The 27,196-nt window shown below is 42.6% G+C and overlaps 1 protein-coding gene across 2 annotated transcripts; it reads left to right on the forward strand.

The window, feature by feature from the left end:
- The first annotated feature begins 5,059 nt into the window (after positions 1 to 5,059).
- On the forward strand, positions 5,060 to 25,954 carry LOC118397195 (CAP-Gly domain-containing linker protein 3-like). Of its 2 annotated transcripts, XM_035791718.2 has the most exons (15): positions 5,060 to 5,213; positions 9,043 to 9,195; positions 10,220 to 10,359; positions 13,275 to 13,368; positions 13,508 to 13,669; positions 14,069 to 14,187; positions 22,642 to 22,878; positions 23,154 to 23,213; positions 23,939 to 24,074; positions 24,415 to 24,564; positions 24,774 to 24,908; positions 25,019 to 25,142; positions 25,372 to 25,439; positions 25,563 to 25,635; positions 25,769 to 25,954. In XM_035791718.2, exons 2-15 carry the CDS (start codon positions 9,063 to 9,065, stop codon positions 25,821 to 25,823), a joined length of 1,686 nt encoding a protein of 561 aa, XP_035647611.1. In that variant the 5' UTR covers positions 5,060 to 5,213; positions 9,043 to 9,062; the 3' UTR covers positions 25,824 to 25,954. The 2 variants fall into 2 exon arrangements, with proteins under 2 accessions (XP_035647611.1, XP_035647612.1); XM_035791719.2 differs by lacking the exon at positions 23,154 to 23,213.
- The last annotated feature ends 1,242 nt before the right edge of the window (positions 25,955 to 27,196 follow it).

The raw sequence follows: 27,196 nt of genomic DNA on the forward strand, positions 1-27,196 counted from the left end.
CAACAACCAAGAGAATAAACTAAAGAGAAAAAAGGAAAGACAGAAGAAAACAGCAAACTACAATGCAACATTTTATATTTTAAATAATACATCTTAGACAAAGGAAATCAAGGACAACTAAAATCATGACAGCAATACCAACTGTATATGTTTGTGTGCATGTCTGGCACTATTACATGTATGTGTGTGTTCTTGTATGTGCTTATTTGAATGAGAGTGTGTGTATATGCATATGTACAAACACCTGCATGACATCAGCCTCAGGCAAACCGGCATTAGTTATAAAAAACACTGCCACTTAGTGTCATGCAAATGTACTTTTTATTATGCTTTATTTTGACCTTTTTAAAAACGTTTTAAAAACTTTTATCTTTGACCATCATTCTATCTCCCACACAGCAACTCCACTCCCACTTGTCTCCAATTCCACATACCAACCCTCAGCTTCCCTCAGCCCATCCCATATATCTCTGTTGGCCACCCACTTCGGGTTTCTACGCAACACATAGCTTTCAACTATGCTGTGATGTTTAACGTACAATTTCAATCTATCTAATCGAATAGAATCCACAGATTGCGAGTTGAAGATAAATACTTTTACTAAGAGTATTAGTAATTGACTGACCCGGTCTCTCCAGATGTCCTAACAGTACTATTTCTAGGGTCAATTTTAGATCAATGCTATGCATTTTCAGCCATTCCTGAACCTGAGACCAGAAACAGGCTATCTGAGGGATATACCAAAATAAATGGTCTATTGATTCTGTATCCTCAAAATCTGCAGAGCTTCAATGATTTTATACCCCAAATATTCAACATTTTGTTGGTGGCAAGAATTCTTTATAATAATTTTAGCTGAAAAGCACAAAGTCTTGAATCTCTCGTTGTTTTATTTATCAACTTGTACACTGTCAGGAAAATGTTCAATCCCAATGATGATAACAATCACTATAGCTTTGACCAATTCCCCCTAGGTTGTAAAGCTAAGGTTAATAAGAATTCTGCAAAAGGTTCATTGTAGTTTATTCATGAGAGCTCTAAAAATCATATAATGCCCATAGCCTTTTATATAACTCCGACAAGCACCTACATGTCTACAAGCGCATCTGTTCATTCTTGGGTGGAGGAACTTTATCTCCAATTGCCTACCTCCTCCCGCTGCCACCTACCTCCTCCGTTTTTGGGGTAATGCTGTAATCAATTGGTTGTACTCTTGGATTGAGCATACCTTTCTGTACAATTCTGATAACTCCATGAAGGACATAACTCTACCATTCCAATTTACAATATAATTTAAGAACAAAATACCCTTTTCAAACATCTTTCCCATAAATACAGGTATTTCATCAACCAGCAAATTTGAGTTCAGCCATAACATTTGTTGTAATATTTGTTCTATCTTTTCAGGGGGATGAAATTTAAATTGTAGCCAGCTCTGCAATGCTTGTTTGAAAAAGAGAGATACTTTGAAAAAAGTATAATTTTCAATTAATCGAAAATGAGACATGGCAAAGGCAAAAATGCAATTTTTAAACAATTGATGAGCGTTTCTTAGTAATCTCCTTGAGAACCAAAGTTCAAATAAAACTTTTGAATGAGTGAAGCTTTTAGAGAGGTTTAGTGCTTTTATATTTAATCATCTCAACCCACCCAATTACTAATTCATCATATAGATAGGCATGTTTTAATTTGTCTGGTTTAGCATCCCAGATAAAGCAAAATATTTTTGCTCATGATTTGAAAAACAAATCATCAGGAGTAGGCAGTGCCATAAGTAAGTGAGAAAAATGAGATTGTAACGGCGTTCTTCGTTTGTCGAAAGAGAGTCGGACCGAAATGCAGCGTGGTGGTTACTCATGTCTTTAATGAATGAATCGCGATACATGAAATAACTAAATAAATACAAAAACAACAAACGGAACGTGAAACCTATCTGGTGAACACTACACAGAGAAAGGAACAATCACCCACGAAATACACAGTGAAACCCCGGCTACATAAATACGGTTCCCAATCAGAGACAACGAGAATCACCTGACTCTGATTGAGAACCGCCTCAGGCAGCAAAGCCTATGCAACACCCCTACTCAGCCGCAATCCCAATAACTACAAAACCCCAATACGAAATACAACAAAATAAACCCATGTCACACCCTGGCCTGACCAAATAATTAACGAAAACACAAAATACTAAGACCAAGGCGTGACAGAGATATGACTAAGGAGTTAATCAGGGCAATTTTTCCATAAATAGACAGGTATCTAACTCTCCATGGTTGCAGGATCTTATCTATTTTTTACAAGTTTTCTATTGAAATTCATTGTGGAGAGCTTATTTATATAATTTGTGATATGAATACAGAGTCTAGCTTGCGGACTTAATATAAAACTTGAGTCATCGGCATACATGGACACCTTTGTTTTTAAGCCTTGGATTTCTAATCCTCTAATGTTGTCATTGGATCTGATTTTAATAGCTAGCATTTCGATGGCCATAGCAAATAGATATGGTGACAGCGGACACCCGTGTTTAACTCCTCTTGACAATTTAAAACTCTGAGAAGTAGCCGTTATTTACTATTTTACACCTGGGGTTGCTATACATAATTTTTACCAATTTTATAAGAGAATTACCGAAATTGAAAAAATCCAGGCATTTATAAATAAAATCCAGTCTTTATCATATGCCTTTTCAAAATCCGCTATAAATACCATTTCTGGCTTCTTATATGTTTCATGATGCTCTATTATTTCTAGTAGTTGTCGTATATTATCTCCAATGTATAGTCCATGTAAAAAACCTGTCTGATCAGGATGAACAATACTTGGTAAAACCCTTTTAATTCTGAATGCTCTGCATTTTGCTAGTAGTTTTGCATCAAAACATTGAAGTGTAAGGGGCCTCCAGTTTTTTAGATAGACTGGGTCTTTATATTTGTCATCTGGGTCTTGTTTTAATAATAGAGAAATCAGACCTGACCGACTACCATTTCTATAGGAGTAGTTAAAACAATGGAGCTTTTAGTATATCAAAAAATACTCTATGTACATTTGTTAATTTTCCATGTTTTATAATATTTGGAAAGAATTAATTACCATAATCTTTATTCAGTGGGAAAGGATGAGACGGTAAAGAGAACATCTGCCTAAAATAATTTGCTTCCTATTTTAAAATATCATTCAGATAATCATAGATGACTGTCTTCAGTAACGAGTTTCTGCAAATTCTTTTTGTTAGCGTTCCTGTATTGGAGATTGAGGAAGAATTTTGTGCATTTTTCTCCATATTCCATCTAGTTTGCTTCATTTTTGTAATAGATTATATTAGAATAAGTTCCTCAAGTTCTTTTTGTTTTCCCTCTAACTTACTTTGTATCTCTGTAGAATTGTTTTTATTACTATCTACCTGTATTATTAGTTCATGGATTTCCCTTCTTAGTCTTTGTCTCTGTAGCCAGAAACTGCTTTTTTAAAATTAATATTGAATTGAATGACACCTGAAGGTACATTTAAAGGTATCCCAAACAATAAGGGGATTTGCTGAACCTATATTATACTGGAAAAATTCAGTTACTGTACTTTTATTTTAAAAGTAGGAGCGTGGATCAGAAAACCAATCAGTATCTAGCATGACCACCATTTGCCTCATGCTGCACAGCACATTTCCTTCCCATAGAGTTGATCAGGCTGTTGATTGTGGCCTGTGGAATGTTGTCCCACTCTTCAATGGCTGTGCGAAGTTGGATATTGGCGGGAACTGGAACACGCTGTTGTACACATCACACATGTCTAGTGAGTATGCAGGCCATGGAAGAACTACCGTTCAAAAGTTTGGGGTCACTTAGAAATGTCCTTTAAAATAACATAAAATTGATCAGAAATACAGTGTAGACAATTAAATAGTACCCACAAAACACCAGTCTCAATGTCAACAGTGAAGAGGCGACTCCGGGATGCAGTCTGGGGTATACAGGGAGTACAGGAGGAGACTGAGTACGCACCCTTATGGGAACCCGTGTTGAGGATCAGTGTGGAGGAGGTAGTGTTGCCTACCTTCACCACCTGGGGGTGGCCCATCAGGAAGTCCAGGACCCAGTTGCATAGGGAGGAGTTCAGTCCCAGGATCGTGAGTGTAACGATGTGAGCTGTGAGTCTGGAAGCGAGTTCAGGGAGTGAGTGTTTTTAATAAATAAACGCAAAATAAAACAAAACAAGAAACACAAACAACGCACAGACTTAACGCTGGAATAGAAACAATAACACCTGGGGAAGGAACCAAAGGGAGTGTCATGTATAGAGAAGGAAATCAGGGAGGTGATGTGTGTGCCATAACGAGCTGCCTGGTGAACTAGAGGCCGGAGAGGGAGCCGACTTGACAGTGAGCTTTGTGATGAGCTTATTGAAGGCCAAGCTGTAGTCGATGAACAGCATCCTCACATATCAAAGTGTAGGCTATCATTTTCCTCACATAAAGTGTGGGCTATCATTGTCCTCCACTCGACTAAAGATGGATTTACTTCATATTTTGCAGACAAACTTTGTGTCTATTGTAATGGGCTTAGTCGTTTATTTAATTTACCATTATTAAACCATTACTATTTATAAACATAGAGCCATTAAATGCACTATCCAGTGAAATAATATGGGGCTAAAAAACTATGTCAAGAATTATTATCAAATTAAAAGTGGGCAGAAGAGTGATGTAACAAGGTGCAGACAGGCTATTTCGTGTTGATTTTACTTTTCATACGTTTATGTTTGTCTAAATAGGCCTACTCGTTTTATGTGTGTAGGGGATGTTTCTAATGATGGCTTTGTTTGGCATTTTGAAGATGATCGTAACTAGTTACCACAGCCACAAAGTCTGAACCCCGGATATTTCTATATAGAAAAAAAGTTTTTTTAATTTAACCACACCGTGTGTAACCTTATATCTAACCTTAACCTTAAATTAAGATCAAAAATACGTTTTTTTCATGAATTATTAAGATATAGCACATTTTCTGACTGTGGTATCTAGGCGAATTCGTGTGCCTCGGAAGGACACACAATGGTAGCCAACGTTGTGGTCCATGGGCGCTCGCGCCCGTGACGCAGGCACAGAGAAAGAAAGACCTTCGCAGCAGTACAGCAGCATCTTCAGTACCATTGCAGTTCTCATCTAGCTGAACAGCGAGGAAAAGCTTGAGATAATCGACAAGGCTTGTTTTGAGGTAAGATGAGTACCATTCATGCATATAAGATTCAAATTATTGGATATATTTAGTTTGATTAGATTTATTTACGTCTGTGTTTTTCACAGCCGGTGTGTTTGTCTTGATACGGAGGCTAGAAAGATGGAGATACTCTGAAACACTGTTCCATGAACTCTCACGGGCAGATGCTTTTTTTGCGCCCATTTTATAATATAAGCGCAAACATAAGACGTCGGCGCATTGTTATTAGATCAAATTAATAGTTGCACATGCCATGTGTATATTCCTCCTCCAGCATCTTTCTCATTGTTTGCCAACGGGGCGTTTTTTTCCCTCGTTGGCTGAGTACACGCCCTCTGCTACGCACAAGTCACGAATTGACACATTTTCTCATATAGGCTTGTCAAGAGCTCTGTTATCATACACGTTGTTGGGCGATGTGATATGCACATTTGCATTATTGCTCATTGCAACACTAATATGTTGTTTTTATTTATCGTCAATAACTCAAAAATACAGCTCTGGCCTATTGTTTTTGTCATTAGTGTGACCCAGCCAAATGATCAAATGCTATTCATTCCATTACAGTGGGGATTGAGTAGAATATCAAAATCTGTCAAGTTTGTCGCACCATTTTCTTTTTCTTCTATTTTGCTATCTGAATGTATTTGCCTCCAAAAAATGTATACATCTGGTTGACTCATATGAGCACTATTGCATAAGACTTAGTTGTATACAGTACTCATTTAAATAAACAAATAATGTGCTCATGCTAATTATACATCACGTCTATACCAGGGAAAATGCTGTCTGTGACTGAGACTTCATTCATGAAACACACTACTGTCAGATCAGGGGTAGGAACTAGGAGGAGCCGGTCAACTCGGAGGAGACAATGATGGCTGCCTTTACTGGACTCTGTTAGCAGTATAGTCATAATAGATGACAGGTACTGCACTGCACAGGTATAGTTATCTGCTAGTCATTGGACGCTATATCATGGATACCCTTTATTTCAACATAATCCTTTTGGGATGTCAGGCAATGTGTTTTATCACCCATTCTGCAGTGGCTATTGATTCAGCAGCAAATGGTGGGAAGCGGTAAAGAAAGTCTATAATTAAAGGAAGAAATAAAAAGACATGTAGGAGCTTGTAGGTAACATGACAAACTGCACGGGGACAGTTGCTCCCAAATCACCCAGGCCGTGATCTATCTTGGCTGTGTCACACCCTGACCTTAGTGTTCTTTGTTTCTGTGTCTGTGTTTGTCGCCACACGGTACTGTTTCGGTTTGTTCACGTTTATTGTTTTTGTATTCATAGTGTTTATGTTTTTTAAATAAACAACCATGGACACTTACCACGCCGCATCTTGGTCCGATCCTTGCTATACCTCTGAGTACCAGAAAACCTTTACAGAATCACCCACCAACCAAGGACCAAGCGGCGTGGTAACAGGCAGCAGCAGGAGAGGCAGCAGCAGCAGCAGCACTGTCAGGATTCCTGGACATGGGATGACGTTTTGGATGGCAAGGGTTGCTACACATGGGAGGAGATCCTGGCTGGTAGGGATCGCCTACCATGGGAACCAGATGGAGGCAGCGAGGAGAGCAGAGGCAGCCGGAGAGAGGAGCCAACGATACGAGGGAACGCAACTGCACCAGCTCTCCGGTGGTAGCCCCCCGTACCAGGCTTCCTGTGCGTGTCCAGAGCCCAGTACTCCCTGTTCCTCCTCCCCGCACTCGCCCTGAGGTGTGTGTCCTCGGCCCAGTACCACCAGTGCCGGCAGCACCCACCAGGCCTAGAGTGTGCCTCGTCTGTCCATAGCTGCTAGAGTCTCCCGCCTGTCCAGAGCTGCTAGAGTCTCCCGCCTGTCCAGAGCTGCTAGAGTCTCCCGCCTGTCCAGAGCTGCTAGAGTCTCCCGCCTGTCCAGAGCTGCTAGAGTCTCCCGCCTATCCAGAGCTGCTAGAGTCTCCCGCCTGTCCTGAGCCGCCAGAGCCGCCAGTCTGCAAGGAGCCGCCAGAGCCGCCAGTCAGCCAGGAGCCGCCAGTCAGCCAGGAGCCGCCAGTCTGCCAGGAGCCGCCAGAGCTGCCAGTCAGCCAGGATCCGCCAGAGCCGCCTTTCAGCCAGGATCCGCCAGAGCCGCCATTCAGCCAGGATCCGCTAGAGCCGCCCTTCAGCCAGGATCCGCCAAAGCCGCCATTCAGCCAGGAGCTGCCAGAGCCGTCAGTCAGCCAGATGCTGCCAGACCGTCAACCAGCCTGAGCTATCTCTCGGTCCTGAGCTATCTCTCGGTCCTGAGCTACCTCTCGGTCCTGAGCTACCTCTCGGTCCTGAGCTACCTCTCAGTCCTGAGCTGCCCCTCAGTCCTGAGCTGCCCCTCAGTCCTGAGCTACCCCTCAGTCCTGAGCTACCCCTCAGTCCTGAGCTGCCCCTCAGTCCTGAGCTGCCCCTCAGTCCTGAGCTACCCCTCAGTCCTGCTACCCCTCAACCCTAACCCTCTTCAGACGAAGAGGAGGAAAACCTTTACAGGCTGTGTATCCATCTTATGTATCCATATCCAAACACGACTAGGAATCCCCCTCAATATGATGCAACTGAAGGCAACAGGCAACTCGTAGAGTGAGTATCAGGAGGGTGGTATCTGCCTGAGTGCGGGTTGTTCATTTGGCTTTGAGTACATGTCTGTATAACAGAAGAATCGGTCTCTGTTAATGTAGTTTCTCTAAGCTTAATGAATACAGCAGAGACCAATATATGGCCTCTGTTTTGCCTCACTGTTTGACCCCATAGTGCTTGGGACAATGAGTTGGTAGACTGATACAGTAGCACAGTTGCGCAACAGGATAAGGCTTTTACTGATTGTGTGATTAGCCCTCTCTCTTTCTCCCCTCTCTCTGGACTTTTTTCAAAATCCAAAAGGCTTAGCAGAGGCATGGGTGGACAATTTAGTCCGTGTATTAGATTACTTGGCAGATGAATCATTTTACATGGGGTGTGCTCACTGTGCAGTCAGACTTTGGAGGAAGAAACCCTTGGACTTGACTAAAAAGACCCAGTGAATAATTTCCACTATCATAGACTTTGTTCCCATTTCAATGTTGGGATAAAAAGTGGTTATTGGTTCTGTTCTAAAGGGGTGTTTATAAACACATACACAACTTATTTTCTGACCCTAGATGAGAGTGTGAACATTTATTTTAGGATGGAAATCTAGTCAGGTCTATGAATGTTATAGGCCAAAGGGTCCATTGTGTTGTATACAAAATTGCATTAGCGTTGGTATACTGATACTATAGGGCTTTTAGATAGATGTTTTACAGTTTGTTCAGCAGCACTTAAGAAATTAGTGCTGCAATGTCCAACACATACTGTACAGTACACGCATCCCTGATTTCTCATAGGACGGATGTGCGAGATATGCTGCTGCATATACTATTTGGAAAATATAGCTCAGCCCATTAGCTATTTCCAGTTCAATGATGGACATTAAGAGTTAGCATTAGCATGCACTGAAATGGTACAATAAATTAGCCTGCCTGTTAGTCTGCCTGCTCCCTGAATCTCCTCATCTCTTGTCAGTAAGTGCAGTTATCAGTGAGTCACTAGTGACCGTCTCTCACAGGCCCTAGAGCCAAACATAGAGCCTGTCTGCTCTGGGAGGGGCATCTGCAAGGCATAGACTTGCCAGAGTAGAGAGACTGTCATGGGAACAAGACTCTTATCAGCAACTATTTCATGTGACTCTTGGCTGAGTCACAGACGTATGACAACTGTTCAGAGAAACCTGCGATAGAGCTGTTTGTTTTGAAGCGCCACTCAATAAATGTTTGTCATCTTTTCCAGGCCTGGCAACATCTAGCAGAATGACTAAAGAGCAGACTGCCAAGGTGGAGGAGGAGGCCCAGCCTGCCTCTGAGTACCAGAGCCCAGTTCATGAGCCCCGGAAGAGGCCCATGGTCCACCCATCTGCACAGGCCCCCCTCCCCAAAGACTATGGTGGGTCCTAGGTCTCAGGCTCCAGGGCCCGTATTCACAGGAAAAGTGTCTCATAGTAGGAGTGCTTTTTATTTCATTTATTTATTTATTTTTATTTATTTATTATTTTATTATTTTATTTTAATTTTACCCCCTTTTTCTCCCGAATTTTGTGGTATCCAATTGTTAATAGCTACTATCTTGTCTACGATTATATGGACAGGGTTGACCTGATCCTAGATCAGCACCTTGGGATGTTTTGTGAATACAGGCCCAGGCCCTTTGTTAATGCACCCTACCCAACACTGCTTTATATGTAACAGTGGATTTTGGGCTCTGGGACGTGTGCTACTGTAGCCTCGATCCACTAAGAGCCTTTCACCAAGCACAGACCACTGCCTGGTCAAAACAACCTCTGCAGATTCATAGAAACATAATTAACATATTTAATGAAATGTATATTATCATAAATAAGTGAACAAGGACTTTTATAGCATGTTATTGATTATTTTAGTAGATGGATCTTGGCTTTGGGGCTGTTATATGCAAACAGTATGATACTGCCGGACTTATTCCACTCTATGCCAATGAATGTAAGTGTTTTCTGCAGACTAGTGTGATAGCTAGCTTTTCATTTCAGTTTGCCCACAAGCTTCAACGCATCTATTATGATGGTGTGTTATAAAAACAAAGTAAGAATGATTGTGTTATTTCAGTGCAACGTTTCCACTTTGATAGGGTTTCAATCTACCTCGTGCTGCTTATAGAAACAGTGCTTTCAGACAGGACAGAACGATTGGATGTTCAACAGAGAGAACTCCATAAGTAATTAAATAGAGCGCACTAAGAGGCCTACTGAAAAATACAACCCAAAATACAAATGACATTTTTACAAGATAAAAATATGTATGATATTTAATGTCACACATTCAGAATGAGTCAATATGCTGTCTGGACAAGAACGAAGAATAGCACGAGAGGCACATTTCATACTGATTTCATGAGGAGGGTAATAATCTTGTTGGCATTTTCCTTACCATTCCAGTCTTCACATTCTTTGACCCAAATGATCCTGCGTGTCTGGAGATCCTGCTGGATCCGCGCACCACCATCCCAGAGCTGTTCGCCATTATCCGTCAGTGGGTCCCACAGGTCCAGCACAAGATCGACCTCATTGGAAACGAGGTGAGTTACTGCCAGTAAGGACTTTCAGCAGACTACAGGCCTGACTACAGCTCACACAACACTGGCAGAAACATACAGATATACTATGTAGAAATCTGTAGGCCTAGAATAGGGATGGGCAACTTTGATTGGGTGGGGGGCAACAAGAAATCTGAACTCTTCATGTGGGGCGCAGTGGCTCACGGGTCTGCGTTCCCACGTTCATACCCACACATGCCAGCCCTAGCCTTTTGGGGGCCTTAAGCAAAACTTTGTTGGGGGGGGGGCTACCTCCTGAGCGAAACATTTTGCTTCTCTTGACAGCAGAAAGGAACCTTTTCAGTACATTTCTTGCAATTCTATACACTTTACCATGGGGCATAAAGAAAATATTGCAGTTAAAAAGCAAGTTTGCTGCAATTCTACACATTTGTCCATGGGGCGGATAGAATATTTTGCCATTTTATAACTCATTTCATGCCATTCTACTCGTTTTACCATGGGGCAGGAGAGAAAAATGCGCAGTTTTACAGCAAATGTCCTGCAATTCTACACATTGTGCCATAAGGTAGAGAGAAATGTTTGCAGTTTTTAGTATGATATCTGAGTGAGAGTGACTAAGAGAATCAGTGGGAGCCCCACAGTCGGTAATTCGGCTATGATTACTACAAGTTTACATAGCTGGCTAGACAAATTTACCAATCTAAAAAATGTTACCTGACAGGGGATAATTGAGTGACTGTCCGACTGATATCTCAGGAGAAAGACTTCTGATGCACGAACCAAATTTGCACCTTGTGTATTGTAATATTCTAACTCTCAACAACAAGATGAGATCTTGATTAGGTTCCTAAAAGTTCTGAGTTTTTTTGTGGAAATTGATCCGTGAGCCTACAAAAGTGGCAGGACACAAGTTGCCCATCCCTGGCCTAAACATATCAGTATTGGTATCAAATCTTCTGAATGTTCCAAAGTTGAATTTGGCGTCCCACAAGGCTCAGTGCTTGGAACCAAATACTTTTCTTCTTTATTTCTACTGTGTATATAACAGTCAGATACAGTATATTACTGCATAGTGCACCAAAGATACAGGACTCCAACCAAAATACAATACACACAGGAAACAAAATACAGTGATACAGTCATTAGTTGAAGAGAACATGGAACGGGAGGCTTTGGGTTCAGTTGGAGGCATGACTTACAACAAAGTTGAGGCTCTACTAGTGTTCTTTAAAAAAAACACCTTACTGTAAGGTCATATAAGGTGTAGTTTATGTTTCAGTTGATTCCCTTTATTTTGCTGTTGCTTAGAAGAAAGTGCACATCTTTAGCTCAGGACCAACCATTACTGCAGTGTGAGTAGTGGAAATGTGACTATGGGAGTGGGAACTCTCATAACCCTGAAGAGGAAGAGTGATGAGGGTGGGTTGTGAATCAACATAAAGTATGCATACTTCAAGTTTCAGATTAATTTCTTAATCCCGCTCTACTGTCTTGGAGAGAGGGAAGATATGCCCCATAAAAACACATGTACACACACACACGTATCCACACATACAAATACACACTCTTAGTTAACTCGGTTTCCTCTTATTGATGCAGTTTTAGTGTTAGGACTGATCGTAAAGTCAGCCTCAGTTCCTGGGTGTCCCCCAGGACGCCGTGATGGCTGTGATTGATGGCTGAGATAATAGGTCCTTTCCATTACCCATACAGGCTCTGCACTAAGACAGACTCTAAATCAGACCAGGCTGTCAGATATGAGCAAAGAACCACGCCGCTGCACTGTCAGTAAACAACCTCAGCCCTCAGCCCTGTTACAGTATTTATATTAACAGAGATGCATTGACTTATCTACAAAAGTCTGTGTGGGTGTAGGCTTTTGCTCAAATCAAAGTATTAACCCACCTGATTCAACCTAACAAAGTCCTAAATTAAGTTGAATCAGATGTGTAAGGCTAGCTTCGTGTTAGCACTGCAGCTACGGAGATTCATCTTATAGAATCCATGTTGAATCATGAAAGTGTGCATGGTGGTGTCATCGTTAAGCCTCAGGAGAGGACCTGTCTGATAATATCATGTTCATTCAGTTGGACTACATGTCTCTGTATGAAAAGGCATAATGTCAGGGTTTGAGGAGAGTGTGCTCATTTCGTCTCTCTTGATTGACACTGGTGGATAATGAACTGTCCCGAGATAGTTGCTAGTCTTGTTCAGGAATCCGGATGGGTCCTTTTTCACTTGTCACTCGGCACCCGTCACTGCTGTCTGCTGGCACCAGAGGAAAGAGCTAATTAACTGGAGTTTCACTGCTTCTTCAATCTAAACCATTGGGATTATGGCTTTGCATTACACTCAGGAAGACATTGATGGAGGTTATTCGACATTGTAAAGGCTGCTATGAATAGTTTGCTATTAACTCCTATTTGTACTATTTTCAGTGTACCAAGTTCAAGCTTAGATATTCAGCTGAAACAGCATAGTAAATTAATGTCACTTCCGGTAACGACTGCCATCGTTTCAATATATGTGTCCCTCAAATGTTTTACCTATCCAAAATGGATGCCAGTTCCTCATGTTGATGTATGCTACTCAGCAATGATAGCCTCTGATGAAATTGCAATGCAGTGAAAATAAACGTAGTGCTTAATTCATGACTCAGCAGGATCTCATGACTCCCCATCATTAGACTTCACAGACATGTGTCGTCTGTGCGAATTGGGTGTGAATGACTCATCCTGCTAATGTGGCTACGATAAGCACAGGAAGCATCTCTCATAGAAATGAGAGGCTATAGCCCTATAGTCTGTATGTGTGGTGTTTTCAGTGTTTCATAGTGTTTAAAAAGGCATATGATACTACTGCTCTCTCTGCCTTTCCCCTAGCATCTCTCTCCCTCTCTCAGTTCACTGACCAGTTCTTGTCTCCTTTTACAGATCTTGAAGCGTGGTTGCCATGTCAATGACCGTGATGGACTGACAGACATGACTTTGCTCCACTACAGTTGCAAAGCCGGAGCCCATGGTGTTGGTGAGACTCTCAAACCTTGAACTGATTGTTCATTTCAAGTGTCTGATTTCTCAATAAAGCTTTCATAAAATAAAGTGTTTTTAGCTTAAGATTCAATGTAGTTTCCTACCAGATTTGTCCATCTTGTGACCCCATCCAGGTGACCCTGCCGCTGCCCTCAGGCTGTCCAATCAGCTAATTTCCCTGGGGGCAGACGTCAGTCTCCGCAGCCGCTGGACCAACATGAACGCCGTGCACTATGCTGCATACTTCGACGTGCCAGAGCTGATTCGCATTCTCCTCAAGGCCTCCAAACCTAGAGGTGAGTAGCATCAACACAACCCATGTAGTCTACCTAGCCAACTAACAACATAGTCAGTCTTGTCAGTTCTGGCATGCTCCTGTATGTCTGTTTTCCTCCTAACCCTCCCTAGACTTCCAATCAGAACTAACACTCCATCAAGACCATACCAGCCTTGACCCAAGGCCATTTCATTAACTCCTACATTGATTTCTCGTTGCTCCTCTACACTGACCATTGATTGGGGCCATTTCATCTCATTGTTATTCTCCTGTCTACGGACCATGTGGCTCAAACACCACACGAGACTCCTAAGAGAAGAAGTTGGTTACGCTTTCAGAATAAAACAAAGATAATAGCTGTCTTTGGAAATCAAATTCAGATTGATTTGATCTGAACCTGGTTGTACTGTCTCTGTAGTACTGAATTCCACCTGCAGTGACTTCCACCATGGCACAGCCCTGCACATCGCTGCCTCCAACCTGTGTCTGGGATCAGTCCAGTGTCTGCTAGAGCATGGAGCCAACCCCACTGTCAGGGTAAGAGCACTATTGACTGTCTAGACCTCTGTTTAGTAGGTTTCTTTCTCATGGTAACTAACTACAGACATACAGTTGAATTTGTAAGTTTACATACCCCTTAGTCAAATACAGTTAACCTCAGTTTTTCACAATTCCTGACATTTAATCCTAGTAAAAATTCCCTGTCTTAGGTCAGTTAGGATAACCACTATTTTAAGAATGTGAAATGTCAGAATAATAGTAGAGAGAATGATTTATTTCAGCTTTTATTTCTTTAATCACATTCCCAGTGGGTCAGAAGTTTATATACACTCAATTAGTATTTGGTAGCATTGCCTTTAAATTGTTTAAACTTGGGTCAAATGTTTAGGTTGCCTTCCACAAGCTTTCCACAATAAGTTGGGTGAATTTTGGCCCATTTCTCCTGACAAAGCAGGTGTAACTGAGTTAGGTTTGTAGGCCTCCTTGTGTAACGGATGTGAAACGGCTAGCTTAGTTAGCGGTGCGCGCTAAATAGCGTTTCAATCGGTGACGTCACTTGCTCTGAGACCTTGAAGTAGTAGTTCCCCTTGCTCTGCAAGGACCGCGGCTTTTGTGGAGCGATGGGTAATGATGCTTCGTGGGTGACTGTTGTTGATGTGTGCAGAGGGTCTCTGGTTCACGCCCGGATATGGGCGAGGGGAAGGTCTAAAGTTATACTGTTACACTTACTCGCACACGCTTTTTCAGTTCTGCCCACACATTTTCTATAGGATTGAGATCAGGGCTTTGCGATGGGCACACCAATACCCTAACTTTGTTGTCCTTAAGCCATTTTGCTACAACTTTGGAAGTATGCTTGGGGTCATTGTACATTTAGAAGACCCATTTGTGACCAAGCTTTAACTGATGTCTTGAGATGTTGCTTCAATATACAGTATCCACAATTTTCCTCCCTCATGATGCTATCTATTTTGTGAAATGCACCAGTCCCTCCTGCAGCAAAGAACCCCCACTTCATGATGCTGCCACCCTCGTGCTTCACGGTTGGGATGGTATTCTTCGGCTTGCAAGCCTCCCCCTTTTCCTCCAAACATACATGGTCATTATGGCCAAACAGTTCTATTTTTGTTTCATCAGACCAGAGGACATTTCTCCAAATGTACAATCTTTGTCCCCATGTGCAGTTGCAAACCGTAGTCTGGCTTTTTATGGCGGTTTTGGAGCAGAGGCTTCTTCCTTGCTGAGTGGCCTTTCAGATTATGTCGATATAGGACTCGTTTTACAGTGGATGTAGATAATTCTGTACCCATTTCCTCCAGCATCTTCACAAGGTCCTTTGCTGTTGTTCTGGGATTGATTTTCACTTTTTGCACCAAAGTACGTTCATCTCGTTTGGAAATTGCTCCCAAGGATGAACCAGACTTTTGGAGGTCTACATTTTTTTTCTGAGGTCTTGGCTGATTGCATGACATCATGGGAAAATCAAAGAGGCACTGAGTTTGAAGGTAGGCCTTTAAATACATACACATGTACACCTCCAATTGACTCAAATGATGTCAATTAGTCAATCAGAAGCAACTTAAGCCATCACATAATTTTATGGAATTTTCCAAGTTGTTTAAAGGCACAGTCAACTTAGTGTTGTTACGTACGCCTCTAGGAAGAGGGAACGCAACACCCTGCTACAACTCAACTCCCCGTGGAGCAAAAGAGTTATGAGACTTTAGGTGCGAGTAAGGATGACGAAGGCAGAGCATTTACTGTTTACTGGGAATTTATTCTGTCAAACGGTAATTCAGGAAAAGGGGCTGAATGGAACCAGCAAGTTAATGTCAAAGCCCCCTCTACCTTACCTGCCTACCCACCTAACTTAGCACCACCTGGTGCACTAACCAAAATACAGGGGATGGTCCACCCAGGTCTTACCTAGTGTGTATAGACAGTAAATACTACGGGTTATGTATGCCCGCAGGCCTCTTGCCTAAGCACTCCCTAGGTCCCTTCCCCCCTGGGAACAAAGACAGAATACAAACATAAGTAAACAATTTCAATAAATCAAAAGCACTGCCTCCTATGGGGAGACACATACCTTAAAAGCAGTGGCTACAATGTACAAACACCTGTCTCTCAGCAAAAACCAACACAGGACATATTAATCAGCTCTCTCTCAGCAACAACCAACACAGGACACACTAATCATCTCTCTCAGCAACAACTAACAGTACATACCAAATCTCTTTCTAAAAAAACAACCTATACAGGCTATCACCCTCAGCTCTCTCCTAACAAAGGAACACTGGCTCATATACAGCTGTAAAGGGGATATCCTCTGATGAGAGGGCGGGGTCAGCTCCAATTAGTAATGGGGCCGACCAATCAGCTGCTTGGGGGTATTTCAGGAAGCAGAAAGAACACAGAAACTGGGGTACGTAAACAGTGTATGTAAACTTCTGACCCACTGGAATTGTGATACAGTGAATTATAAGGGAAATAATCTGTCTGTAAACAATTGTTGTAAAAATGACTTGTGTCATGCACAAAGTAGACTTGCCAAAACTATAGTTTGTTAACAAGAAATTTGTGGAGTGGTTGAAAAACGAGTTTTAATGACTAACCTTTGATAGAGGAATGTCAGAGTGGCATTGATAGAGGAATGTCAGAGTGGCATTGACTAAAATACAATAGAATAGAATACAGTATATACATATGAGATGAGTAAAGCAGTTTGTAAACATTATTAAAATGACCAGTGATTCCAAGTCTATGTATATAGGGCAGCAGCCTCTAAGGTGCAGGGTTGCATACCCGGGTGGAAGCCGGCTAGCGATGGCTGTTTAACAGTCTGATGGCCTTGAGATAGAAGCTGTTTTTCAGTCTCTCGGTCCCAGCTTTGATGAATATGTACGGACCTCGCCTTCTGGATGATAGCAGGGTGAACAGCCCGTGGCTTGTGTGGTTGATGTCCTTGATTAACCTTTTGGTCTTCCTGTGACATCGGGTGCTGTAGGTGTCCTGGTAGTTTGCCCCCGGTGATGCATTGTGCAGACCGCACCACGCTCTGGAGAGCCCTGCGGTTAAGGGGGGTGGAGTTGCCATACCAGGCGGTGATACAGCCCTACAGGATGCTCTCAATTGTGCATCTGTAAAATTTATTCAGCCTCCTGAGGATGAAGAGGCGCTGTTGTGCTTCCTCACCACACTGGCTGTGTGGTTGGACCATTTCAGATCGTCAGTGATGTGTATATCGAGGAACTTGAAGCTTTCCACCTTCTCCACTGCTGTCCTGTTGATGTGAATAGGCGCTTGCTCCCTCTGCTGTTTCCTGAAGTCCCGATCAGCTCCTTTGTTTTGTTGACGTTGAGGGAGAGGGAGAGGTTATTTTCCTGGAACCACTCTCCCAGGGCCCTCACCTCCTCCCTGTAGTCTGTCTCGTCATTGTTAGTAATCAGGCCTACTACTGTTGTGTTGTCTGCAAACTTGATGATTGAGTTGGAGGCGTTTATGGCCACACAGTCATGACTGAACAGGGAGTACAGGAGGGGCCTAGGCACGCACCCCTGTGGGGCCCCTGTGTTGAGGATCAGCGAAGTGGAGGTGTTGTTTCCTACATTCACCACCTGGGGGCGGCTCGTCAGGAAGTCCAGGACCCAGTTGCACAGGGCGGGGTTCAGACCCAGGGCCTCTAGCTTAATGATGAGCTTGGAGGGTACTATGGTGTTGAATGCTGAACTGTAGTCAATGAACTACGGAGGGAATAACTACACTGTTTGTATTCAGCCATATTCCCAGTCACCTTGCCATGGTTAAATGTGGTTCTCGCTTTCTATCCACAGTTTCTGGTTTGGGTAGGTTTTAATAGTTACAGTGGGTACAACATCTAATATACACTTCCTGATGAACTCAGTGACCGTATCCGTGTATTTGCCCAATGTTATTCTCAGAGACTACCCGGAACATATCCCAGTCCGCGTGATCAAAACAATCTGGAAGTATGGATTCCGTTTGGTCTGACCAGCATTGAAATAGACCTTAGCACGGGTACTGCCCTTTGAGTTTCTGCCGATAGGAAGGGAGGAGCAAAAGGATGAGAGAGGTCGATAGAGAATAGTAAGAATCGTGCAAGCTACACTCTTCGAAAAAAGGCTTCCAAAAGGGTCCTTTGACTGTCCCCATAGGAGAACCCTTTTTGGTTCCAGGTAGAATCCTTTTGGGTTCCATGTTGAACCCTTTTTGGTTCCATGTTGAACCCTCTGTAGAAACACAATGGGTTCTACCTGCAACCAAAAAATGGTTGTTCAAAGGGTTTTCCTATCGGGACAGCAGAATAACCCTTTACGGTTCGAGAAAGCACCTTTTTTCTAAGAGTGTAACAGGCGGGCAGCAAACTGAGAAATAACGCTGCAGTACAACAGTGGTGTGCAGAGCTGCATCTCCGAATGCACAACTCGTCCATCCTTGTCATGGATGGGCTATTGCAGCAGACGAGCACACCATTTTCCACTCCATCAGCTAAAAACAAGAAGCTGCTCCAGTGGGCACGTGATCACCAACACTGGACAGTTGAGGAGTGGAAAAACATCACCTAGAAAATGATAGCGAATTCAGTTTACTTGAGTGGCCTGAGCAGTCCCCAGACCTCAACCCAATAGAGCATCTTAGGGATGAGATGGAATGCGCTGTTTGTAGCATGAATCTACCGCCGTCCAATCTGCAGAAACTGTGTGATGCCATAGCGTCAGCATGTACCGACATCCCTATGGAACGTTTCCGACATCTAGAATTCTCAGAATAATTCAGGTTGTTCTGGGGTTAAAGGGGGGCCCAACCCGGTACTAGATGGGTGTACCTAATAAAATGAGTGCACATGTTGAGGTTTCATGTCTTCTTTGATATGATTTCATGGTAACTTAAATGGGGGCTGAACTTTTATTTTTATTTATTTGATTTGATTTATTTCACCTTTATTTACTAGTTGAGAACAAGTTCTCATTTACAACTGCGACCTGGCCAAGATAAAGCATAGCAGTGTGAACAGGCAACAACACAGAGTTACACATGGAGTAAACAATAAACAAGTCAATAACACAGTAGAAAAAAGAAAAAAATAGTCAATATACATTGTGTGCAAAAGGCATGAGGAGGTAGGCGAATAATTACAATTTTGCAGATTAACACTGGAGTGATAAATGATCAGATGGTCATGTGCAGATAGAGATACTGGTGTGCAAAAGAGCAGAAAAGTACATAAATAAAAACAGTATGGGGATGAGATAGGTAAATTGGGTGGGCTATTTACCGATGGACTATGTACAGCTGCAGCGATCAGTTAGCTGCTCATATAGCAGATGTTTAAAGTTGGTGAGGGAGATAAAAGTCGATTTTTGCAATTCGTTCCAGTCACAGGCAGCAGAGAACTGGAAAGAAAGGCGGCCAAATGAGGTGTTGTCTTTAGGGATGATCAGTGAGATACACCTGCTGGAGCGCCTGCTACGGGTGGGTGTTGCCATCGTGACCAGTGAACTGAGATAAGGCGGAGCTTTACTTAGCATGGACTTGTAGATGACCTAGAGCCAGTGGGTGTTGCCACGAATATGTAGCGAGGGCCAGCCGACTAGAGCATACAGGTCGCAGTGGTGGGTGGTGTAAGGTGCTTTAGTAACAAAATGGATGGCACTGTGATAAACTGCATCCAGTTTTACTATTTTGTAGATGACATCGCGGAAGTCGAGGATCGGTAGGATAGTCAGTTTTACTAGGGTAAGTTTGGCGGGCGTGAGTGAAGGAGGCTTTGTTGCGGAATAGAAAGCCGACTCTAGATTTGATTTTAGATTGGAGATGTTTGATATGAGTCTGGAAGGAGAGGTGACCTAGAGCCAGTGGGTGTTGCCAAAATGTCGAATATGTAGCAAAGAAAAATGGGCCAGCCGACTAGAGCATACAGGTATAATATTCGCAGTGGTGGGTGGTATAAGGTGCTTTAATATATAATAATAATACCTAATAATAATATATTATTATATGATGAAGGCGGCTGCTTTAGTAACAAAATGGATGGCACTGTGATAAACTGCATCCCCTGGTTTGCTGTTTGGGACAACCTACCTTTGTAGAATATTGGAAGGCTCATTTTTAGATGACATGACACCTGGTGTTGATGCACTTGTACAGGCCAAAAGATGCCAAGTTTCAGGATACAAGGACTAGACTAACACCTTTAAAATGATAGTCATTGTTTTACTAGGGTAAAAAAATGTTTTAATGTTAGTCAGCAGCTTCAAAACAAAAGTGAGTGAAGGAGGCTTTGTATGTTTCATGTATGAATTTACAGAAAGCCGACACTTTCTTCAGTTTGTATTTGATTTTTAGATTGGTAGATGTTTGATATGAGTCTGGAAGGAGAGGTTAAAAGTAAATTGCAGTCTAGACAGACACCTAGGTACTTATAGATGTCCACATATTCTAGGTCTGAACCATCCAGGGTGGTGATGCTAGTCGGGCGTGCGGGTGCAGGGAGCGAACGGTTGAAAAGCATGCATTTGGTTTTACTAGCGTTTAAGAGCAGTTGGAGGCCACGGAAGGAGTGTTGTACGGCATTGAAGCTCGTTTGGAGGTTAGATAGCACAGTGTCCAAGGAAGGGCCAGAAGTATACAGAATGGTGTCGTCTGCATAGAGGTGGATCAGGGAATCGGCCGCAGCAAGAGCAACATCATTGATATATACAGAGAAAAGAGTCGGCCCGAGAATTGAACCCTGTGGCACCCCCATAGAGACTGCCAGAGGACCGGACACACTGAACTCTGTCTGCAAAGTAGTTGGTGAACCAAGCAAGGCAGTCATTAGGAAAACCGAGGCTACTGAGTCTGCCGATAAGAATATGGTGATTGACAGAGTCGAAAGCCTTGGCCAGGTTGATGAAGATGGCTGCACAGTACTGTATTTTATCGATGGCGGTTATGATATCGTTTAGTACCTTGAGTGTGGCTGAGGTGCACCCGTGGCCGGCTCGGAAACCAGATTGCACAGCGGAGAAGGTACGGTGGGATTCGAGATGGTCAGTGATCTGTTTGTTGACTTGGCTTTCGAAGACCTTAGATAGGCAGGGCAGGATGGATATTGGTCTGTAACATTTTGGTTCCAGGGTGTCTCCTCCTTTGATGACTGCGGCAGCTTTCCAATCCTTGGGGATCTCAGACTATATGAAAGAGAGGTTGAACAGGCTGGTAATAGGGGTTGCGACAATGGCGGCGGATAGTTTCAGAAATAGAGGTTCCAGATTGTCAAGCCCGGCTGATTTGTACGGGTCCAGGTTTTGCAGCTCTTTCAGAACATCTGCTATCTGGATTTGGGTAAAGGAGAAGCTGGGGAGGCTGTTGGCCGAGGTTGAGAAATGCTTGTTGAAGTTTTCGATTATCATGGCTTTGTTTTTTAGCTTGGATATTAAGAAATGACTGAAGCCAAACCAGAGTTGTCTTGGGGGGGGGGGGGTAATATGTGTCTCTTTTGTGTGTTTTCTCACGTGGCAAGCAGTGTATGGTTTGTACATTCACTCTCCCGAAACTGTACACAGTTACAGCCACTCACCCTTCTAGATAACATGAAACAGTCTAACCAGGTCTTATGTCTTGAAGTCACCTAGGAAAGCTATTGCTAGCCAACTTCTTTCACCACTTAGTTTCAGCTGGCTGGTGTGTGACGGTGGCAAAATTTGTTTGACATTGGATACCGCTGGGGCTAGTTAGGAACCATCAATAAATTACACAATGTAAATGGCACAATATTTTCATGTTGCACATATTTTAGTTGTCTCATTAAATGATTTCAATATTTGTATATGGATTTCTACAATTTATAGTTGGTTAAGACATAACGATTTGGAGCTATTGGCATTTTCAAATTGTTTTCAAATTGTTCTGTGCACATTGTGTAATTTACTGATGGTCCCTAACTAGCCCCATAGAGCTATCGAATGTCAAACCAAATTGACCATGGAAATTATGATCAGGTCTCGTGCAGCCACGCAACCAAATTGATGATTACTTGGGGGCTGCCAGCTGTAGGCATGTGGGCAGGATTGAAGTAAACCCAATCCAAGGAAAACTGTTACAGTTGCCTTCATTCCGTGACATACAATATTTTCCTATCATCTCTTAACTCTCAGTTTTGGACGAGACAAATTATCCCATTTACACTTTGTAGTCAATTTTGACACTAGAATAAATGTTTATGGCTCATATCGAAGCCACATAGGCCATTTTCAAAATGGGAAGTTGCTTTTTAGGTGCAGTCGCTCTTTGGAAACACTGTTCAGATAAAAACAGATTCTGTCTGTTATATGTAGGGATGACTTCTACACAAAACAGTAAAAATATGCCAATTTATTCCTGTCATGTCTCTTCATATCTCACCATCTCTCTCTCTCCCTCCATGCTCCTCTGTCTGTCTGTCTGTCTGTCTGTCTGTCTGTCTGTCTGTCTGTCTCTCTCTGACAGAATGATAAAGGGCAGGGGCCAGCAGAGGTGGTCCCTGACCCCATGGACATGACTCTGGACAAAGCGGAGGCGGCCATGGTGGCCAAGGAGCTGAAGCAGCTGCTGCTGGACTCTGTGCCACTCAGCTGCAACCTGCCCCGCGCCACCCTGCTCAACTACGACAACATCCCTGGCAACCTCATGCTCACCTCCATCGGCCTGAAACTGGGCGACCGTGTGGTGCTGGACGACATGAAGGTCTGTGTGTTTTGTCGGGATTGGGAAGCAAAGGGTGAGAAATGGGAGCCTCAAAGATTTGAAACCGTCAATTAAAATGAACTGCAGAATTTTGTGAGCACATTTATGTGCATGAGACCATTTAAATGGCTTTCAATGATCTTTATCTTTTTTTTAAGTGGCCAGTGTGAGGCATTCATCCTATGTGGTGGAGCCCTGCTGCTTGTTGTACTGTGTGAGAAGAGAACATGTGAATTCTAGCAAACATTTATTCCAACTTGTGTTAACACGTATAGCTCCCCAAAAAATCGAGCAGTGATGAAATTGACATCTCAGCTCGGCATCACCTGAAGCAGGTGGGTAGCCCTTCGACCTGTGTGTCTACTTGCGTAACTGAACACATTTAATTGTGTTTTCAGGTGTATTTCCATGACTGATTGCATTACTGACTGCACTAAATGACGTAGTCTCACTTCATGCATTCATTTGACATTAACTATGCATCACTCACTGCAGTTCAACTATGTGTTTTATTTTCTGTCTATAATGTGCAGCTGTATTGCACCTCTCACTGTGTTCAAACATACACTACGTGACCAAACGTATGTGGACACCTGCGCGTCGAACATCTCGTTTCAAAATCATGGGCATTAATAGTGGGAGGGTCTCCCCTTTGCTGCTATAACAACCTGAAGAGGTGCCCACACACTTTTGCATATATAGTGTATGTCCTACTGACCACAATATAACCACTTAAAACATGGTATTGTGTTGAGATCTGTAGACTACTCTACTAACCATAGCCTAGTATGTCAGTAGTCAAGTATGACAGAAAAACAGCAAATCAGTATGCTGCCCTGGTCTAGAGAAGTCTGAGTGCTGTGGAGAAGTGTTGTTAACTATTTAATCTTGCCTGGTATCACCTTCAAGAATACAAATCATGTGTTTTTTTTCTCCAATGGGCCCCTGTGGTGAGCAAAAGGGTTATTTCAATTTGCTAGTAAAAATCCAACATAAACAACAGAGGTAAATGTCAGAGCTGATGTTGAATCCTGGCCCTCACACAGTCTCTCCTCCACAGACTGGCACCCTGCGCTTCTGTGGGACCACGGAGTTCGCCAGTGGCCAGTGGGTGGGGGTGGAGCTGGACGAGCCAGAGGGCAAGAACGACGGAAGTGTGGGAGGGGTGCGTTACTTCATCTGCCCCCCCAAACTGGGTAACCACCTGTTATTGCTTCTACACCTGCATTGCTTGCTGTTTGGGGTTTTAGGCTGGGTTTCTGTACAGCACTTTGATATATCAGCTGATTTAAGAAGGGCTCTATAAATACATTTGATTTGATTTTGATTTCTTATTTCACATGACCATTTTGGGATTTTTTTTATTGAATCTATTGTTGAAGTGTGTCAAGATTCCCCTTGAGAAAAGAGCAAAGAGAAGACTTGATTTCGTGACTTTTGTGTACAGCTCGTTTTCAGAAAAACAGCTGTGGTAAACCTGATTTGAGCTTACAGCTTTTTTCAGTGTTTTCTCTAATCACTTCTATTGTCCTGAAGGTATCTTTGCTCCAGTGTCAAAAATCGCTAAAGCTGTTGAGCTGGCCCCCTCCTCTGTCACCTCCACACCCAAGACACCCCGCATGGACTTCTCCCGCGTCACAGGAAAGAACAAGAAAGAAAAGAAGGAAATAATGGAGAGAGAGAAAGGTTTGCATTGACAATGTTAACATATGTTTCCCATGCCAATATAAAGCCCTTGAATTGAATTAAATTGAGAGGTACAAGAGTCTTCCCATCAAGGGCCATTGCATTCATTATGATAGGAGCACAGCACATAAATAACACATGACTCATAGATGTTATAACACACTATTATATATTATGTTAACAAACATTTGATTGATTTTCTCCGTCAGCTCTGAGGAAGAAGTCTATGTCCGTAGCCAGTCTGGACCCAGATGGGGTGAAGGTGGAACTTGGAGATCAGGTGCTGGTTGCTGGTGTGAAGCAGGGAATCATACGCTATTACGGAAAGACAGACTTTGCCCCAGGTGGGTCTGTTGTGAAATCAAGTCACTGCAACAATGTTTTTACGAAATGTTTGGCAAATTATTATAGATGTTTAGTCAAGTTTAATGATTGATGGTGTGTGTGTGTCCAGGTTACTGGTTTGGTGTGGAGCTGGAGAATCCCACAGGAAAGCATGATGGGTCTGTTTTTGGTGTCCGCTACTTCAACTGCATGCCCAAGTACGGCGTCTTTGCACCCCCATCTCGCGTGCAGAGGTAACATAACACCTACTTTAACGCCTGGTTCAAAAAAGGACCCGGAAATAAAATAACGTAACAACTTTATTGATAAGAAAGCATTTTACAGTTACCTTGTGTAACCATGCTTATCGGTCATTCTCAGACTGAGAGCTAGACAATATACAACATGCTCTGTTGTGATTTGTAAAGGTTCATTCTGAACAGACTGGAACAATACTAGCTAATGCTGTTAATAATCTCTCAGAATCTGCGGACCAAAGGATGGTCATAGCGGCGATGGCACGATGGTGAAGAAAGTCCACCAGGTGTCTAGTAAGTATCTAAGGTCAAATCCGTCCGGCCATGTTAGCCAGCGTGCCACGCCACCCCATGTCATGATGTACCTTCTACTCCCACGTCTGCATTCTATCCAAAGATGTTCTTTGTTTATTCTAGTGAACCAGCCAAGGCGTAAATTCAACACGGTGAGGTCACCCAAGGACATCACCTCTGAGAATTCAATATCAAGGTACATCCTCTACTTTTCCTGCCTCTGTTGTCTCTGAGTCAACAAATAGCAGATTAGAAATAAGCTCCTGTTTATGAATGTGTCCACTGATTCGAATCCCTCTCCTCTTCCTCCTGCTCATCCTCTTTCTCAGATTGCTGTTCTGCTGCTGGTTCCCCTGGATGCTGCGTGCTGAGATGCAGTCCTAACCACACTCTCCTTCCTCCTCCTCTTCCTCCTCCTCAAAAGATCTACTGCTCTCCTCCTCTTAATGTCCATCTTTCATTTATGCTTTCCCCTGGCTGTTGCTGTCAGAATTACAGTCGTGAACCTCTGCCCCCCCCCCACATGATCTCAATCAGTCCTATAGCAAAACCTAGTGCCTTGTATGTTAACTAACATCACGCATTCCGTTTGTAACACTAATAATGAGACTAAATCATTGTAACCCGAAATCTGGGATACAAACCCTACAAAAGCAATTATTTAATAGATATAATCACTTAGTTTTTGTAAGTTACTCTATTTCAGAAGTTGCCAAAATGTCAGAAGTTGCCAACACCCATTGTCCAGTCAGCCAACTTCTTATGCCATGGAGCTTCTACTAGGGAACCTTTCAAATTACTAAGTACATGATGCTGTACTTTGTTGTTTTTCTGCTGCTTCATCCTAATTCCCTGTATTTCAGAGGAGACCAAGGGCCTCAAAGTAATACATGGTCTGTCAGTGTGAACCGACTGCAGATGGCCATGTTGCGCTAAAGGGATTTATCCAAAATGTGGATGTGTGAGTCAAATTGTGTTCCAAATAAATGTGCACATCAACATGCCTTTTATTGTGAAAAGATGTGATATGAACATATGGTCATGTTCTTCTGATGCTGTATGTTCAAAAGTAAACAGGGTTTAATATTATTCAGGATTCCGACATCTGCTATTTCTCCACTTGCACTCTGAGCATTTTCCCAAATATGCAATTGGAATGATGTATATAATATTGATTTGCTTGTTAATGGGCTTGTGTAAATTATAGTATGCTCACAGGTGATACAAAAACAAGGTTCATGGTCTCTGGTAGCCTACTAAATTTGTTGACAGAGCCCTGTTAAATACTAGTTACCTGTTTTAGGTAAAAGGTAATGCTACCACGTACATATATGTTCATCATAATGTCCCAACTTAATTGCAGAAGGAGAACTTTATCTGCGCAGATATCTTCTGTACCCTTGAAAGACACTTTTCTAGCAATGGTTTAAATCGTGGTAATATAGACAGCGCCATTTGTCAATAACTGGGTCAAATAAGACTTTCATAACTTGGTCTAAGGTGTTTATTGCACTTTGAGCCAGTTGGTCTCAAATCCAAGTTAAGCTAACCAAAATGCCTGCTAACCCCAAAATGTAATGGCAGGTAATGTAAGGGAAAACCACCTAGATTAATATTGTTTAAGCTGTTGTCTTTATTGTGTAGCATGAAGTACCAATAACATAACTTTTGCTTAACTTTAACTTAAACGTACTGTTAGCAAAAAGCTTTATTTTCCCACAGTTACATTTTGTTTATAGAAATATGAAATCTACAAG

Source organism: Oncorhynchus keta, chromosome 18 (genome assembly GCF_023373465.1).
Source record: "Oncorhynchus keta strain PuntledgeMale-10-30-2019 chromosome 18, Oket_V2, whole genome shotgun sequence".
Classification (NCBI taxonomy): domain Eukaryota; kingdom Metazoa; phylum Chordata; class Actinopteri; order Salmoniformes; family Salmonidae; genus Oncorhynchus; species Oncorhynchus keta.